General features: G+C 42.3%; 1 protein-coding gene across 1 annotated transcript in view; it reads left to right on the forward strand.

Moving 5' to 3' along the window:
- Positions 1 to 456: 456 nt before the first annotated feature.
- Positions 457 to 16,223, forward strand: part of MKX (mohawk homeobox) — a 60,914-nt gene continuing 45,147 nt past the window's right edge. The window contains 3 exon segments of the mRNA XM_014075841.2: positions 457 to 582; positions 584 to 699; positions 8,481 to 8,640. Coding sequence (XP_013931316.2) covers positions 514 to 582; positions 584 to 699; positions 8,481 to 8,640 — 345 coding nt within the window. The 5' untranslated portion in view covers positions 457 to 513.

The raw sequence follows: 16,223 nt of genomic DNA on the forward strand, positions 1-16,223 counted from the left end.
GGTTGGAGCGCGCCGCGTTTCCACCTCTCTCCGACCGGTAAGCTTTGCTTGAAGAGGCACAACTTTGCGCCTAGGTTCGCTTTTCGCTCTGATCAAACCGACCACGAGATGGCTTGGCGGAATGTGGGATGGGGGGTTGAGTTTAGCGGGGACGTTTCGAAAAGCGACTGGTGGTCCGCTCTTCAACATTGGCGACTTTTCGATCGCCCTTCTCTCCCGCCCTGTTCCGGGGGAGGGATGGGGAGGGAGTCAAGGGGCGCGCGCTCCTTCGGTAGCCCCTGACGTCTAATGCAGCTGCTCCTGGAGGCTCTCCCTTCGCGGGAAAGTCCTCGTCCTTGATCTTGTTCGCCCCCTTTCCTTCCCACCCCTCCTCGCGATGCGTCGGGTGATGTCCGGAACCCCGAATAACCCGAAGTTCTCCTTGGCAGCGCGCGCCTGTCCCCACTGACCGGACTGCCTGCCCGCACTCAGCCGTCCTGCTCTCCGCCTGAAGGACATTGCCATCCTCCAGCCATGAACACCATCGTCTTCAACAAGCTCAGCGGCCAAGTGCTCTTCGAAGAAACCGCCAAGGAGCACGACAGAAACAGCAGCCCGTCCTTACGGGCCGCTCTTGGAGGTCACCCCTCGCCCGGAGGTCCTCTTTCCCGACCGCCCTCCCAATAAAGACAACCTCACCGTTCGCCATAAGAAGACCGGGTAAGCGCCCGCAGGCTGCTGGGTCAGGGCTTGGAGAGCAGGTGGGAGGAAGGGAGGGTTGTCTGGGCAGGAGAAGTGAGAGGCTGGAGCACAGGTTGAATTACATTCTGGAGTCGCTGTCCATCTCCACCTGCCTTAGCCTTTCCTATCAGGGCACTTACTTCAATGATCCAACCAACCCAACACTTATGCCCTTTTGCCAAGACCTCAACTTCCCAAACCTTCCTTGTTAAGCTCAACTCGGCATCCCATTACTCACAATTATGTTCCACACACTTTCAAAAAGTGGCATGTTTTGGAAGATGAAAAATCCCACTGATCGGCTGGGCAGCTGGCATTGTAGAAACTGTGAATACAGCTGGCATGAAATGGAAACCAGCAGCTACCTAAGTATTGTGAGAATAGAAAAAAAAATGTTCAAGGATAATGACTGGAAATTAAAGTGGATGAACATTTACCTAGGAGAAAGAGAGACTTAACTGGGATTTACATCTGAGCAAACTGATGTTGCTGAAAATAATAACAACAATTACAACAATTACAGCAGCAGCAGCAGCAGCAGCAACAATAATTTGAAAAATAAGGAAACTAGCAGTATCTATTAAACAATATTACATTTGACAGACAGCTAGAGACAATAATCAATATGGTGTCAATTAATTAATCCAGAATTCCTTTGGTTGTGGCTATTTCAACCATGCAAAGCAAACTTACTGCTGTTTATGATTGCTTTTCAGGTGATGGATAATATGTGCTTATGGGCCCTGCAAATTTACTCAACTTTGGTTTTTAAGGAATGCTTTTGCACAATTATTTTGTGGTTGACTGCCCCAATGGTTATTGTGTTCACATGTATAACTTAATATTTCTCTTGTGCCTACATTAGGAGTCCAAAGGAATCAACATTTGCCCCCTTTGTTCAGAAAGAGCCATAAAATGGGTGGGTGGGTGAGTTGATGGTTTCTGCATGGACATCCAATAGAGGATCATCGATACCTTCATGAACAGAATGTGACAAGTCTAGGAGAAATGCACATAGATCAGAACGCTCATTTGTGAGAAAAATTTAAGGGATGTCAAAAGTGGAAAGGGAGAGGAGATTCTTTTTCCCTGAAATGAAAAGTTAAAAATCACATCAAGTTTATACTTTAAAAATATTTAAGGTTACCAAAAGAATGGTTGTGCTGTGCTGAGATGCTACTACGAACTGATTTATGCAGAATTACATTTCAACAATAATAGTAACAAGTAAAAAAAAGTCCCAAAAACAAATTTTAAGAAGGGGGAGAGGCATTCATGAGTGGGCAGGGAACAAGCACCGTTTAGAAGCAGCATCTTTAGAGGAAAATAGCATTACAGGATCAAACTCCAGAATCTTAACCAGAAACTGGCACCAGTTTGGAAAGGCAGGTTCTGATATTTGGTGGTGGTGGGGGGGTGTGGAAAGACCAAGTCTAGTTGCTTGATTTGTGTACTTGCATCCAGTCTTCTCCCTGGGGATACCAAATGTCCTGGACTGGTTTTGAGGGGAGAGCAAACCTGCCCCTAATTATAATCTGTTTCTCTCAATGATTCTCCTTTGTGTTCTGATTTTGGATACGGTGGATCCAAACTTATGTAAACTTGCCTCTGTGTAAATTCCATGGAACTTTATTCAGTAAAGCTTCTTTCCATGAAGGGGGACTGCATATGGTTAGGCTTTACATTAATTAAACAGGACATGCCTAAAAAAACAGCACATGCCTGAGAGATGAGACGAAGTTGTTCATGTCTTCCATTGGATGAACTTCTGTTGGGATAGGAATGTACAAGCATCCCATCAGGCAGACATTTGTCTTTGCCTAGACAAAAATCTAGAGTGCAATATTATCTCTCCATCAGTCATTATGTATATCTAGAATACTAATTGCTTATCAATACTGGGTTGTCTGCAAAAGTCACATTTTTTTTTCATTTAAGATTGGTCAAGTGCAGAAATGGCTGACACTTGCTCCCCTTAATAATTAGTCATAAACAGATGTAAGACTTTGGAAGTGGGAAGGAAGTTATTATCTAAATATCTTGAATAGCCAGATGTGTAAAAATTGCTAGATCTGAAAACAAGGTCACATTAGCCACACTTATCGGTTCAACCAAATTCCTCACTTTGGGGAAGTGGCTGCCCCATTTTGGAATTGTGAGAACATGCTAGGAATGGTTTTCACAAAATAATCCCGAAGGGGAGGCTTGCTCCGAGATAAACAATATGCAAAATGTTTGTGTTGTGTTATCAGAAAGCAAGGTTGCTTCCCATCACATCCTCTTGCCCTGCGAATTGATCTCAGCTTCTCAGTTCATTCTTGGGGCTCATAGCCAAGCTGACACTTGGCTTTGCAACAATTTCTCCCAGGTCCTGAACTCTTCATGCCCCTTTGATTATATATATTTATCAGTTGGCTTCGGAAGTTTTTATCTGAGGTCAGTTGTCTTCATTTAAAATGCAAATAGAAGCACCTGAAGTAAGGGTGGGTGGGTGAAATTTAATTCTTTATCTCCTGCTCCAAACTAGGGAAATTTTTTTCCTATGAAGACATTGTTGATCTTGGGAGGATATCCCCTATTGTTGCCTACCATAATAAAAGCCATCTACTGTCCTCAGCTTGGCTCACAGCGTGTTCAACAAGCATATTGTACAGCTGTGAAAATGAAGACTGTGGAAACCACTAAAACCCTTGGGTACAGCCCCAGGTTCTCTCCAAGTATTAATACTAAATATTAACTCTAATGCAAAGGAGAGGAGAATGTATTATGTACAGAAGAGTGATATTGATTGTGTTTAATTAAATTTAACTCTAGTTAAACTAATTCGTATTTTTCTCTGGTCCAGGATGGTTTAGCTACTCTTATTCCTGCTCCCACCTTGGTTACCAGCGCATGACTCAAAAGAACAACGTGGCTGCTTTGCTGCCCTGCCTGCCTACCAGATTGTGAACTCTAAAGCGACAGTAGAATAAAGCCTGAAAATAAAATAGGCTTCTTTACAAAAACTCATTCAGAGAAAGCATTCATTCTAGATTTGGCAGATTTTTAACCTTGCTTTTCTTGTACCAGGCTTTATTTTAGTTACGCACAGGTTAATTTAGGTCCAGTTTGCTTTAAGCAGCACAAGATCCATGATGTAACTTTCCCAAAATGATGTGCCTGGAAATTTACGTGTTGTCTCCCATTGAGACAGATTTGCCTACTTTCAAATATACTTGAAAATGTTCAATTGCTTAAGGAAACTGGAGAAGATTAAACTGTCCCTCTATATCTCAATTTAATTGAAGGCCACATCAGGGTTATGTTTGACCTCAGAGGGGCAGAGTGGATGAGGCCAGGATGGTGTGGCCAACTTCACATCACTCGTATCAGAGGCATCTGTGGTAGCTCAAGCACTCTGCCAACGAAAACTGGATCCCGAGCTCCGTTTTTGCCTACCACGGCCTCCTGCATCCCTCTGCCACTGAAAACTGAGCTCCATTTTACTGGCAGAGGGTTGCAGGAGGCTGTGGCAGTGAAAAGGGAGCTCGGGAACCCATTTTCACTGGTAGAAGCACTGTGGGCCAGTGCTCCCCTATTTCCAGGGGACCAGATCAGGGATGGGCACTGCCAGTATGCTCATGGCTGCGCATGCATGCGCAGTGCAATAAGAATTGCTAGTCCTTCCCTATTTCCAGGGGACCAGATCAGGGGTGGGTACTGCCAGCATGCTCATGGCTGCGCACGCATGCGCAGTGCAATAAGAATTGCTCTTATTGCAAGGTGGCGCAGTGGTTAAATGCAGCACTGCAGGCTACTGCTAGATCAGCAGGTCAGCGGTTCAAATCTCACCGGCTCAGGGTTGACTCAGCCTTCCATCCTTCCGAGGTGGGTAAAATGAGGACCCAGATTGTTGGGGGCAATATGCTGACTCTCTGTAAACCGCTTAGAGAGGCCTGAAAGGCCTATGAAGCGGTATATAAGTCTACTGCTATTGCTATTGCTATTGCTCTGCTTCTGGGAGAACCGATTCGGGAGTGTGGCAGGCAGGCCTGGGTCACTGCCAGTTCCAGTGACCCAGATCACCAAACCACTACCAGTTTGGCCAAATAGGCCCAAACCGGTAGGAACCAACCACTGGGCCATATGTAACTATTCTGCGGGCCAGATCCGACCCTTGGGCCTTGGGTTTGACACCTTTGCTCTATACCAATGTTTCTGAAGGTCGGAAACTTTACAATGTATGACTTCCACTCTCAGAATTCCACAGCATGCTAGCTAGGGAATTCTGGGAATTGAAGTTCACGCATCTTTAAACTGATGAGATTGTGAAATACTATCCTACATTATGGAGGAAATTATTAGTAAGCCCAGTCACCTCCCATTGATTGTACGGGTTTGGGAGTAAGGTCCACTTACTGTTATTACAGTAGTGTGGTCTGTTGGACTGATACTAATTCATGGGAAATTCTTTGTGTTTTTGTGCTCCTCTCTTGCTGCTTCCAAGGGGATTGCATCCTAATAGTATCCTTATTGCTAGATGCTCAGTGTAGTAGATCCCTTGTTTAAAGGTAGAATTGAAAGAATGGTGCAGGAAAAAGTGTGTTGATTAAGCCAGCCCTTCACACCTTAATGCCCTGGAAATAATGGGATGGCAACTTCTGACATTTTCTCCAGCATGACTGAAAAGGTCTACATTGGAGAAGATTGCTGAACTTGCTTGCTTTGGCTGCATCTCTATCCCAGTGGAGAGAAAAGCTAAAGGCTCGTGTCAAATACCAAATGTTTTCTGTTAGCAAACACTGTTTTGTCTGCATTTTCTTTTCTTCTCAAATCCTTCTTCCAAGGTCAGACAGTGTTTTAACAGCTTCCTTTCTTGAGAAAGATCTTTTATCTTCATAAGAAGTTGAGATAGTATGCAGGCCAGAACTGGACGATGCTATTTAAATCATCAAAGCATCCAGTTTGGCAACTCCTTTTTTCTCCATCCCTTGGGGCTGAATTTTGCCCTTGGTTTGCATTCTTATATATTGGCTTTCTGCAATGTTATTTTGATTTTATGAATATAAGAGCTATCAAAACTGTTATAGCTAGTAGGGATGGTTTTTTTTGAAAAATACAGTTAGCGAGGTAAACATGTTAAGGAATAAACAAGTTCCTCTCTGCTTATTCTTCCATAAAACCTGAATAAATGATTATGCATAGTTTGTAAATCCACACTCCCTCATATGTCTGTACTTGTGGGCTGCTCTGAATGCCTTTAGATCTTTGTTTAAAGAACTGTGGCCTTCATGCTTCAGTTGACCCATATGTCTGAGAGATCCTTCTGGGAAATATTTGGAATCAATTGACCTTTAGTTTAACCAGCAGGGCTCTCCTTTATGTTGCTTGTAATTACCATTGATCATGTACAATGACAAGAATATGTTAGGAAATGCTCCAGAGTATGTCCCTATTTATCATTGTGACTTCTAGGATGATACTGATAATCCAGCTGAAGTTGGAATTGTTGTAATCACATGCCTGTGAAAAGACAGCTGCTTGATAGCAATAAGACATTCCAAATCTAAGAAGCCAAAAGAGACAAAGCCAATGGAGATGAAATTTGGGGTGGCTGTATCCATATTCTGCTGTATCAGGGGTGGGTTCTGGCAGTGCAATAAAAATTGTTCTCCACATGCGCAGAAGCAAAAAACAAGATGGCGGTGCCTACAGTGCTGCCTGAAAAACCAGTTCAGGGGCGTGGCAGGCCTGGGTCGCTGCCAGTTCCAGCAACTCAGACCGTCAAACCACTACTAGTTTGGCTGAACCGGTCCGAACGGGTAGGAACTCACCACTGTGCTTTATTCATATTCAGCCCCTAGCAAACGTGGAGAAGGGAAAACTTGGAGGGAGGGTAGAAGCGAAGCTCCTATTCACAAAAATAATGATGCAGTACAGGTAGGCAAGAAGTCCTCGACTTACATCAGTCCACCTAGTGGCCATTCAAAATTACATAACTGAAAAAAGTGACTTATGACCGCTTTTCACACTTACAACCATTTTAGCATCCCCATGGCCACATGATTTACATCTGACTGACATGTATGACATTTGCAGTGTCCAGGAGTCATGTAGTCACCTCCTGACAAGCAAAGTCAATGGAGAAACCAGATTCACTTAACAACCATTTTACTAACTTAACAGCTGCAGGGATTCACTTAACAAATGTGGCAAGAAAAGTCATCAAATGGGGGAAAACTCACTTAACAAATTTCTCACTTATCAACATACATTTGGGCTCAATTGTGGTTGTAAGTTGAGGACTACAGCTGTGACCAGAATTTCCATTGCTTAGTAAGGCGGTTGTAGAGTGAGCTTTGCCCCATTTTATGACTTTTCTTGCCATATTTGTTAAGTGAACCACTGCAGTTGTTCAATGAATCATGCAGCCATTAGTATAAATCCAGCCTCCCCCATTGACTTTGTTGGAAGCTGTCTGGGGAGGTTGCAAATTGATCACATGACTCCAGGACACTGCAATCATTGTAAATATTGCCAGTTGCCAAGTGCCTGAATTTTAATGACGGGACTATGGAGAGGGTGCAATAGTTCTTAAGTGGGAAAACTGGTCATGTGACATAATAGTTTTGAATGGTCACTAAATGGATGATTATAAATTAAGAACTATTTGTAGTTAGAAAACATTACAATTATTTGTGTTATGGAGGGCATCTCTGGTTGTGTTAGCACTAACAGGCCCTCTAATGGGAATCTGTATATGGGAAACCGTAATGTAGCTTATTTCATTCTGGCATAGGCTATTGCTTGAGCAATAGCCATTATGTCATTATGATTTATGGCTGAATTTTTTTCTGCTAATCCTGAACAAGTCATGGGTAATGTTGCCATGGCTTAAAGTGTGGTGTGAAACTAGCCAATATATTGAAAGTTAAATAGTCCTAAATTGTTTTGAACCACTTTTATAAAAAATAGGAATATAAGATAGTTTATCACACACTTAATTTGGACTATAGCCTTCATGATTATGTTTGTTTAGTATAATTGCCTTTGGATAGATTGAATATTAAATCTGTTATTTGAGCATTAAAATTGTTGATTTAATACAGTATTTTAAAATATAATTGTATTCATTTATTTATTTAATTTATATAGCTACCATCTCATAAAAATAACTCTGCATGGTGTAGAACAAAATATTTTATGTGCCAAGGATATTCCATTTGAGGTGTGTTGATGTCACAAATAATGGAAAATCATCACAATAGGTACCATAACCTCTACAAATTCACATGCATGTATTCAAAGCCATAAATCAATATATCCCAACCTAACCTCCACCATGTTTAGAAGGGGTTGTAATCCAGCCCCTCTCCTTCATTGGAAGGATAAACTAGTTGGGAAAGGCTGAATTACAGCTTTAACATTTACACAGAGTAAATAAAAGTAACCCCGTCCACATTGATTAGAGTCTATATCTGCTATTCTGACTTTGGGGGATGGGAGAAGCTATAGATCAGTCTTCCACAAATGGAAGCCTAGAGGTCATTTTTGCAGAACATTTTATCAGTTCCATTCTCAACCCTGGATTGGAGTAGCACATTGGGGAAACCTGATGCATACAGTCATGACAAATAGTTCCCTTTCGTGATTCACTGATGCTCTTCTACTTCTCCACCCCATGAGTTGTCGTATGAATGGATAGCACTCATAGAACTCCCCTTTCCTCCTGAAATATCAATATACCTCTTTCTCTCCCCTCTCTCTTACCTCATTCACAGCGCCCGGCAGAACAGTGGGAAGGTGAGACACAAGCGCCAGGCCCTGCAGGATATGGCACGACCACTGAAGCAGTGGTTGTATAAGCACCGGGATAACCCCTACCCAACGAAGACTGAGAAGATCTTGCTGGCTTTGGGCTCCCAGATGACTCTGGTCCAGGTAAGAAGAAAATACTCTGTAGACTTTGATTTAAAAAAATCTGACTGGTTGCCATCAGATGTACCAACAAGTTATAAACTTTATTTAATGTAATAGAAGGAGGAGAAAAAATAGAGAAGAGTAAAAATTTGTTTACGTGGGAGTGGCATTCCAGAATGTTCCATTTCCCTTCAGATAATCTCATTCAGGAGGTTTGTTGATTTCTGGAAGTAAATTCTTGAAACCAGACTTGGAGGATTTACTTTCAAAAACTGCCAAACTCCCGTAAGACAGGAAAAGTTTTGGCATGTTTCAGAAGAATATTTGGGAGCTCTCTTGAACATTCTGTTCCTAGAGTGACAAATCTTCCATGGCTGTAATGATTAGAGAATAATATTAACCATGTTTAATTTTAGTACTATTGAGAGTATAACCCAGGTTGACATTCAAAGGCCAAGTATGATTTTTAATCTGGAAAGATGTCCTATAATCGTTTCCCTCAATCTTGTGTCTTCCAATGGTATTGAACAAACAAGTAGAGTTCCCGGTTCAGCTGGAGTGTACTTCAGCTGCTCTTTCATGTACATGTAGATTTATTTTTCTGTTCAATTAAATGGAAACCGAATACCAGCTATTTCATTTCAAAAAAGAAGCAGCCACAAACTTTTATCTGAATATTAATTTGATTTTATTGTTTTGCTCTGTTCCAGAAATAAGTATCTATCTACCTCTGCCTTAACACTATTGATACTAGAAGAAAGTTGGGAATTAAACTATGGCAAGAAACCATTATTGTATGGGTACATTAAATAATTCCTCTAGAAACTAGGATGGCTTGATTTAGGCTTCCAGTTGACATCAACATGACTGTCTATACTTGGGGACTGTAGCATCCATAATTGTGGTTTGGTTGGATGGAGATCACTTGAACAGGGTGGAGGAAATCAGTTGGGGAATACTGCGGTAAAAGTAAATAAAATATTTGATTTCAATGTTTTGGCTTTAATTGTGATTTCTTAGCACTAACAATAGCACTTAGACTTATATACAGTTCCATAGTGCTTCACAGCCCCCTCTAAGCAGTTTACAGAGTCAGCATCTTGCCCCCAACAATCCTTAATAAAAATTAGGCAGGTTTGGAGATATGTGCTCATTCTAAATCAAACCACTAACCTTATCATTTGATTTCTTTAACTATTTAGGAATAAGTTGGATACTCCCATTAATTTTTCCCCTTTTTGAATGACTTTTATTAAATGTAATCCTTTGCCTTCTTAACTTTTCATGGCAATATGTTCCACAGAAATTAAATGGCTTGTTTGGTTAAGAAGAAAAATGCTTCATTTTATTGTCAATCTATTTTATTTGACAGAAGCACATGGTCTGAAAACAAACAAACAAAGAAAAGAACTATAATAAAACATTCCATATGCTTCTTCTATACTTGGTCCAGCAATTCTGTCATATCTGCATGAAGGGAAAGAAAAGGAGAGAATGAATTGTGGTTGAGATCTGATTATTGATTATAAGAAGCCCAGCTCATCAAGAATAACAAAGGCAGAGTATAATTTCAAGTCATACCTGAATGTAGAATAATTTCTCTGCAACCACAACTCAAACCAACATTATTTTATCTTGAGAACTGGGTTGTGTTTTAATATACATTTGAAAAATAGTTCTCATTCCTTGAAGCTGTGAATTCCAGATAATCAAATAGTGTTGGATGACTGACTTTAATCTAGGATTGTTAAGTGCCAGGACACTTCTGGAGTTGACCAAAAAAAAGCATTCTCATGATCTGTATTTCCTTGTCATGCATTCCATGTAATAAGGTTGACCTTTTCCTTCGCATCATTCTGTCAAATTCCGTAACACGTTGCTATGTTAGTTTTATTTGGTTAAGTTGATATAGCGTTAGAGCTATGGTTTTATTTCAGTTTCAGTCAAATCTTTCTTATGATGGGATTAATGCCAAATTGGGAGGGAAAAAAATCCTCGTAATCCACCACAGTTGATTATTGTTATTAATTGTAGCCCATTTAAATTGCAATATGAAGCCGATCAGCGTTTTCCTAAAACCCACTGAACTTAGTGGAATTCGGTGTTGGGTAAATATGAGTAAGATTGCATAATTGCATTTCAGACAAATGGCATAGGGTTTCTTGCCTGAGCATGGGGTTGGACTAGAAGACTCTAGAAGATTTATTTAAGAAAAAATCTCTTCTTAAAAACTTCCAGTGTTGGAGTATTCACAACTTCTGGAGGCAAGTTGTTCCTCTGATTAATTGTTTTAACTATCAGAAAACTACTTCTTATTCTAGGTTACTTCTCTCCTTGATTAGTTTCCATCCATTGCTTCTTTTCATGCATTCAAGTGCTTTGGAGAATAGGTTAGGTTAGGTTATACGTTTATTAAACTTGTATGCCGCCCTAATCCCAGAGGGACTCAGGGCGGCTAACAAACCAGAAGGGAATGGGAACAATACAGAAAAAAACAAAAAGACAGAGAACAAAATACAGAAGACAATTTAAAACTCTCAACAGCCACAACAATTCGAGTGGGGATGGGAACTCATCAACCCCAGGCCTGCCGGAACAGCCAGGTCTTGACGGCTTTGCGGAAAGCCTGAAGGGTGGTGAGGGTCTGAATCTCCACAGGGAGATCATTCCAGAAGGCCAGAGCAGCCACAGAGAAGGCCCTCCTCCGGGTGGTCGACAGTCGACACTGGCCGGCAGATGGAATTCGGAGGAGGCCTAGTCTGTGGGATCTAATAGGTCTTTGGGAGGTGATTGGCAGGAGGCGGTCTCTCAAGTACCCAGGTCCAATACCATGTAGGGCTTTATAAGTAACGACTAGCACCTTGAAGCATGTCCGGAGACCAATAGGCAGCCAGTGCAGCTCGCGGAGGATAGGTGTAATGTGGGTGTACCGAGTTGCACCCACAATTGCTCGCGCGGCTGCATTCTGGACAAACTGAAGTCTCCGAATGCTCTTCAAGGGCTGCCCCATGTAGAGCGCATTACAGTAGTCCAGTCTTGAGGTCACAAGGGTGTGAGTGACTGTTGTGAGAGCCTCCCGGTTCAGGTAGGGACGCAATTGGTGCACCAGGCGAACGTGGGCAAATGCCCCCCTGGTCACAGCCGACAAATGATGTTCTAAAGTCAGCTGTGGATCCAGGAGGACTCCCAAATTGCGAACCCTGTCTGAGGGGCGTATAATTTCACCCCCCAGCCTGAGAGTTGGAATACATGGCCAATTATTGGGAGGGAAAAACACAAGCCACTCGGTCTTGTCAGGATTGAGTGCAAGTTTGTTTACCCCCATCCAGACCCTGACAGCCTCCAGGCACTGACACATCACGTCAACCGCTTCACTGAGTTGGCACGGGGCGGACAGATACAACTGTGTATCATCCACGTACTGGTAATATTTTATCCCATGCTGCCGAATGATCTCATCCAGCGGCTTCATGTAGATGTTAAACAGGAGGGGGGACAGGACCAAACCCTGCGGCACCCCATACTTAAGGGGCCTAGGGGTCGACCTCTGCCCTCCAACCAACACCAGCTGCGACCTGTCCGAGAGGTAGGAAGAGAACCACCGAAGAACGGTGCCTCCCACTCCCACCTCTCGCAACCGTCGCAGAAGGATAACATGGTTGATGGTATCAAAGGCTGCTGAGAGGTCAAGGAGCACTAGGACGGAGGCATGACCCCCGTCCCTGGCTCTCCAGAGATCATCGGTCAGTGCGACCAAAGCAGTTTCAGTGCTGTAGCCAGGCCTGAATCCAGACTGAAAGGAGTCTAGATAATCGGTTTCATCCAAGGACCGCCGGAGCTGAGAGGCCACCACTTTCTCAACAACCTTCCCAACAAAGGGGAGGTTGGAGACTGGACAATAGTTATTTAAAATGGCTGGATCCAAAGACAGCCTTTTCAAGGGGGGTCTCACCACCGCTGCCTTTAGGGCGGGGGGAAAGAACCCCTCCCGAAGGGAGGCGGTAACTATTGCCTGGATCAAGCCCCATGTCACCTCCCTGCTGTTCGCTACCAGCCAGGAGGGGCACGGGTCCAGCACACACGTGGAGGCATTCACTGCTCCCATGGCCTTGTCCACTTCCTCAGGAGTAATAAGTTGAAAATCAATCCATAGATGCCGCCCAAGACCCTCCCCCGGTACCTTGGCTGACTCTGAGCAATTGGAGTCCAGGTCTGTCCGAAGCCGAGCAACTTTATCCGCGAGGAATTGGACAAACTCCTCAGCTCTATCTTGTAAAGGGTTGCCCACATCCCTCCCTTTCAGGAGGGAGGTTCATCCCCTCTTCTTTATGGCAATCCCTTAGATATTGGAACACTGCTATCATATAACCCCTAGACCTTCTTTTCATTAAACTAGACATAACAATTCCAGCAACCATTCTTTATAAGTTTTAGCATTCTTTATATGCTTAGCCATTCTTTATAAGCCTTTATGTTTTAGGCTGATCATCTTCGTTGCTCTTCTCTGAACTCTTCCTAGAGTTTCAATATCTTTTTTTAAATCATGGCGACCAAAACTGGATGCAATATTCCAAGTGTGGCTTTAACCAAGGCATTATAGTATTAACACTAGTTACTGCGTTCATTATGTGTATTATATATATTTGAATGTTTAATAGAAGGGTGAAAAACCTTTTTAATCATGTCAATTGTGCAGTCTTAATAGGAAGAAATTCAGAAAACGTACCCTGTAAATATTTTCTTATTAGCAATACTTGTGGTTGCCTCCCTTTCTGATTGTTTATTATTTTGGTTTCTTCTATCAGAAGAAAATTGTATTTATGATTTCCTATGCAACCAAAAGAATGCTAAATTGTAAGCAAATGATAAGTTTTCTGAATCCAGCTGGGGAGTCCTAAGATGTCTTACTAGCATTTTTCTTTAGCCAACAATTTTCTAGTTACAGATGGTTTTATTTTAATCCCCCAATCATACACCAACATATTAAGTACAATGAGACACCACTGACCATGTACTAGCTTGGGGCATTTAATTATATGGAAATCCTAATGAAGTAAAAGTAGACATTGTAGAGTGACAGAGAAAGCAAAGCTTTTGTACACCCTCTCAATTTTATTCACTACAAGTAAGTAAATAAGTGGGTAAGTACCCGTAAATAAGGAAGGAAGGAAGGTACCACAAGCAATGCAAGCAAGCTGGAAAAATTAACATTGAGTTTCTGGTGGAAAACAGAATCTACTGTTTCCCCAAGAATCTATTTCCCAACGTTGGGGTTTTAATGATGAGTGTATTTCAATCCTAGAATTTTCAGCAATCGCTAGGCTGGCTGTGTAATTCTGGAAGTTAAAGTCCATATACCAGCACCTGAAAATTGCCAAGGTTGGGAAACTCTAATTTAAGATGACTAAAAGTAATAAGCTAGGACTTGGAGATCCAACTTCAACTCAGCGGTGGAAGTTCACTGAGGGGACTTGGGACCATTCCTTCAGTCAATCCTGCCCCACAGGGGATTTGTAGTGTGTGTGTGAGTGTGAAAGAGAGAGAGAAAGAGAGCGGGAGGGAGAGAGAGAAAGAGAGAGGGAGGGAGGGAGAAAGAGAAAGGGAGGGAGAGAGAAAGAGGGAGGGAGGGAGAGAGAGAAAGAGAAAGGGAGGGAGAGAGAAAGAGAGAGGGAGGGAGAGAGAGAAAGAGAGAGGGAGAGAGGAAGAGAGAAAGAGGGAGAGGGGGAGAGAAAAAGAGAGAGGGAGGAAGAGAGAGAGGGAGAGAGAAAGAGAGAGGAAGGGAGAGAGAGAGAGAAAGAGAGAGGGAGAGAGAGAGAAAAAGATAGAGAGAGAGGGGAGGGAGGGAGAGAATGATGCAATTTGCTTGTCTGAGTTCCTGGCAAAATATTAACCAACAAACAAGGCAAATCGTCCCTGTATTAGATAATTTTGTCTTAAGGAAAGGAAGAAGGTTTCTAAAAGAAGATTTGGGGAAAACATCTGTATAGCTGAAGCTCAGTGAATACGGTGCCTAATTCATGTAACTTCTAGACTCCCTCTTCTCCCATTTGCTTTAGAGCCAGAAACATTATACTCCGAAACTACAGAACTAGAGCAGGAAGCCATATTCGACTAAAAGCCGCAGCCTATATTTATCTCGCCAATTAGCCCTCAATTTGGAGGCTAGCAATTTGTCCTGCTAATTTGCAATGAATGCTGTATGTCATGTTTTCATTTGCACTATTCCCGTAGGGGTGGATTTATTTTATTTTAAATTTGGTTTTAGCCATTCCTAGGAATTAAAAAAAAAGCTGAACATTCTTTCCAGAAGGGGAAATATGAATGGCTTTATTGTTGAATATGATTTGCCACAGTATGACTAATGGCTTGCTTTTGAGCTTCTGAGACTCTGGCAATATTCAGCTATGCAAAAGTATATACTGCATAGGATATAATTTACTCAGGAAGAGAAAATCACTTAGGTGAGCCATCTTCTCCCTTTCAATCATTTCCAATCTTCAGATGTCTTGAACTTCAACTCTCAAAACTTTCAGCTAGTTCATGGGTCAGCAACCCATGGCTCTGCAGCCGCATGTGGCTCTTTTATCGCTCTGCTGCGGCTCCCTGTTGCTGGTCAGCTCCACAATTGATAGATAGAGGAAAAAGGATGCCATGCTAGGAGGAGACTCTATGGTGGGAGAACTAGACTTCTGGATGATTCCAGAATTGAACCAGGCGGGAGGCTTCTAGTTAGAACCTTTGTGACTCTTTCAGGGTTTAAGGTTGCCGACCCCAGAGCTAGCTTCAACCTATTATTGACCCACACATCTGGAGAACACAGTTTGGATAAATTGTTCCTTTAGATGTTTATCCTTGAGCAATACGATCTGCAATATCCTAGTAATCTTTTCCCTTCAAAGGAGATAAAGATAGGAACGTACTTTATGATTTATATTTTAAGTATGATGTTTATTTAATGCATTGGAAAATGGGAGACCTGCCCTAAAACCACCTGAAAAATACATTTGCTGAGTAGAAACAGTTTATCATAATAGTAAATAAGAAAAAAGAAGCAAAACAGAATGAAGGGCATGTAAAAAGGTTAATCCACACTTTCTCCAGCTTCAGAGCCTCCGGTTTTGTGAGAGCACAGTGCATTTGGCCCTGTTGCTGAGAAATTATGGGAATTGTGGCCCACTGCATCTAACATCATTCCAAGTCTGAACAGCTACAATTTTCCTAGTTCCAGCTAAGAACTATGCATCCTTCTAATTTTATTTGCTTGGTTATGGCATTTTATAACCTGCCTTTTGTTCCAAGATGGTAGCCCATGTAGGATTCCTAAAATTTACTTCATCTAGGTATTCATGAAATGCAAAAAATTGCTGCAGTACACACTTGCAGGCGGTATCATGGAGACGGTAAATTATTTGATAACAGAGAAAGAGAGGGGGGTAGTGGGGAGAGGGGGAAGAAGGGAAGGAGGGAGAGGTCAGCAATGTATTTGCAGTCCAGGACTTCAAGCTGCTGTTTGGTGTTTGGGTCCAGGACCATCAGGGGAAACTACAAAGCCTAACCATGTGCTTCTACTGGGACCTTTTGAAGCTTTGATGGACGCCCTAGTT

This window comes from Thamnophis sirtalis, unplaced genomic scaffold, assembly GCF_051295495.1.
Source record: "Thamnophis sirtalis isolate CommonGarterSnake01/CBP01778 unplaced genomic scaffold, rThaSir2_p1.2 scaffold_4, whole genome shotgun sequence".
Classification (NCBI taxonomy): Eukaryota; Metazoa; Chordata; class Lepidosauria; order Squamata; family Natricidae; genus Thamnophis; species Thamnophis sirtalis.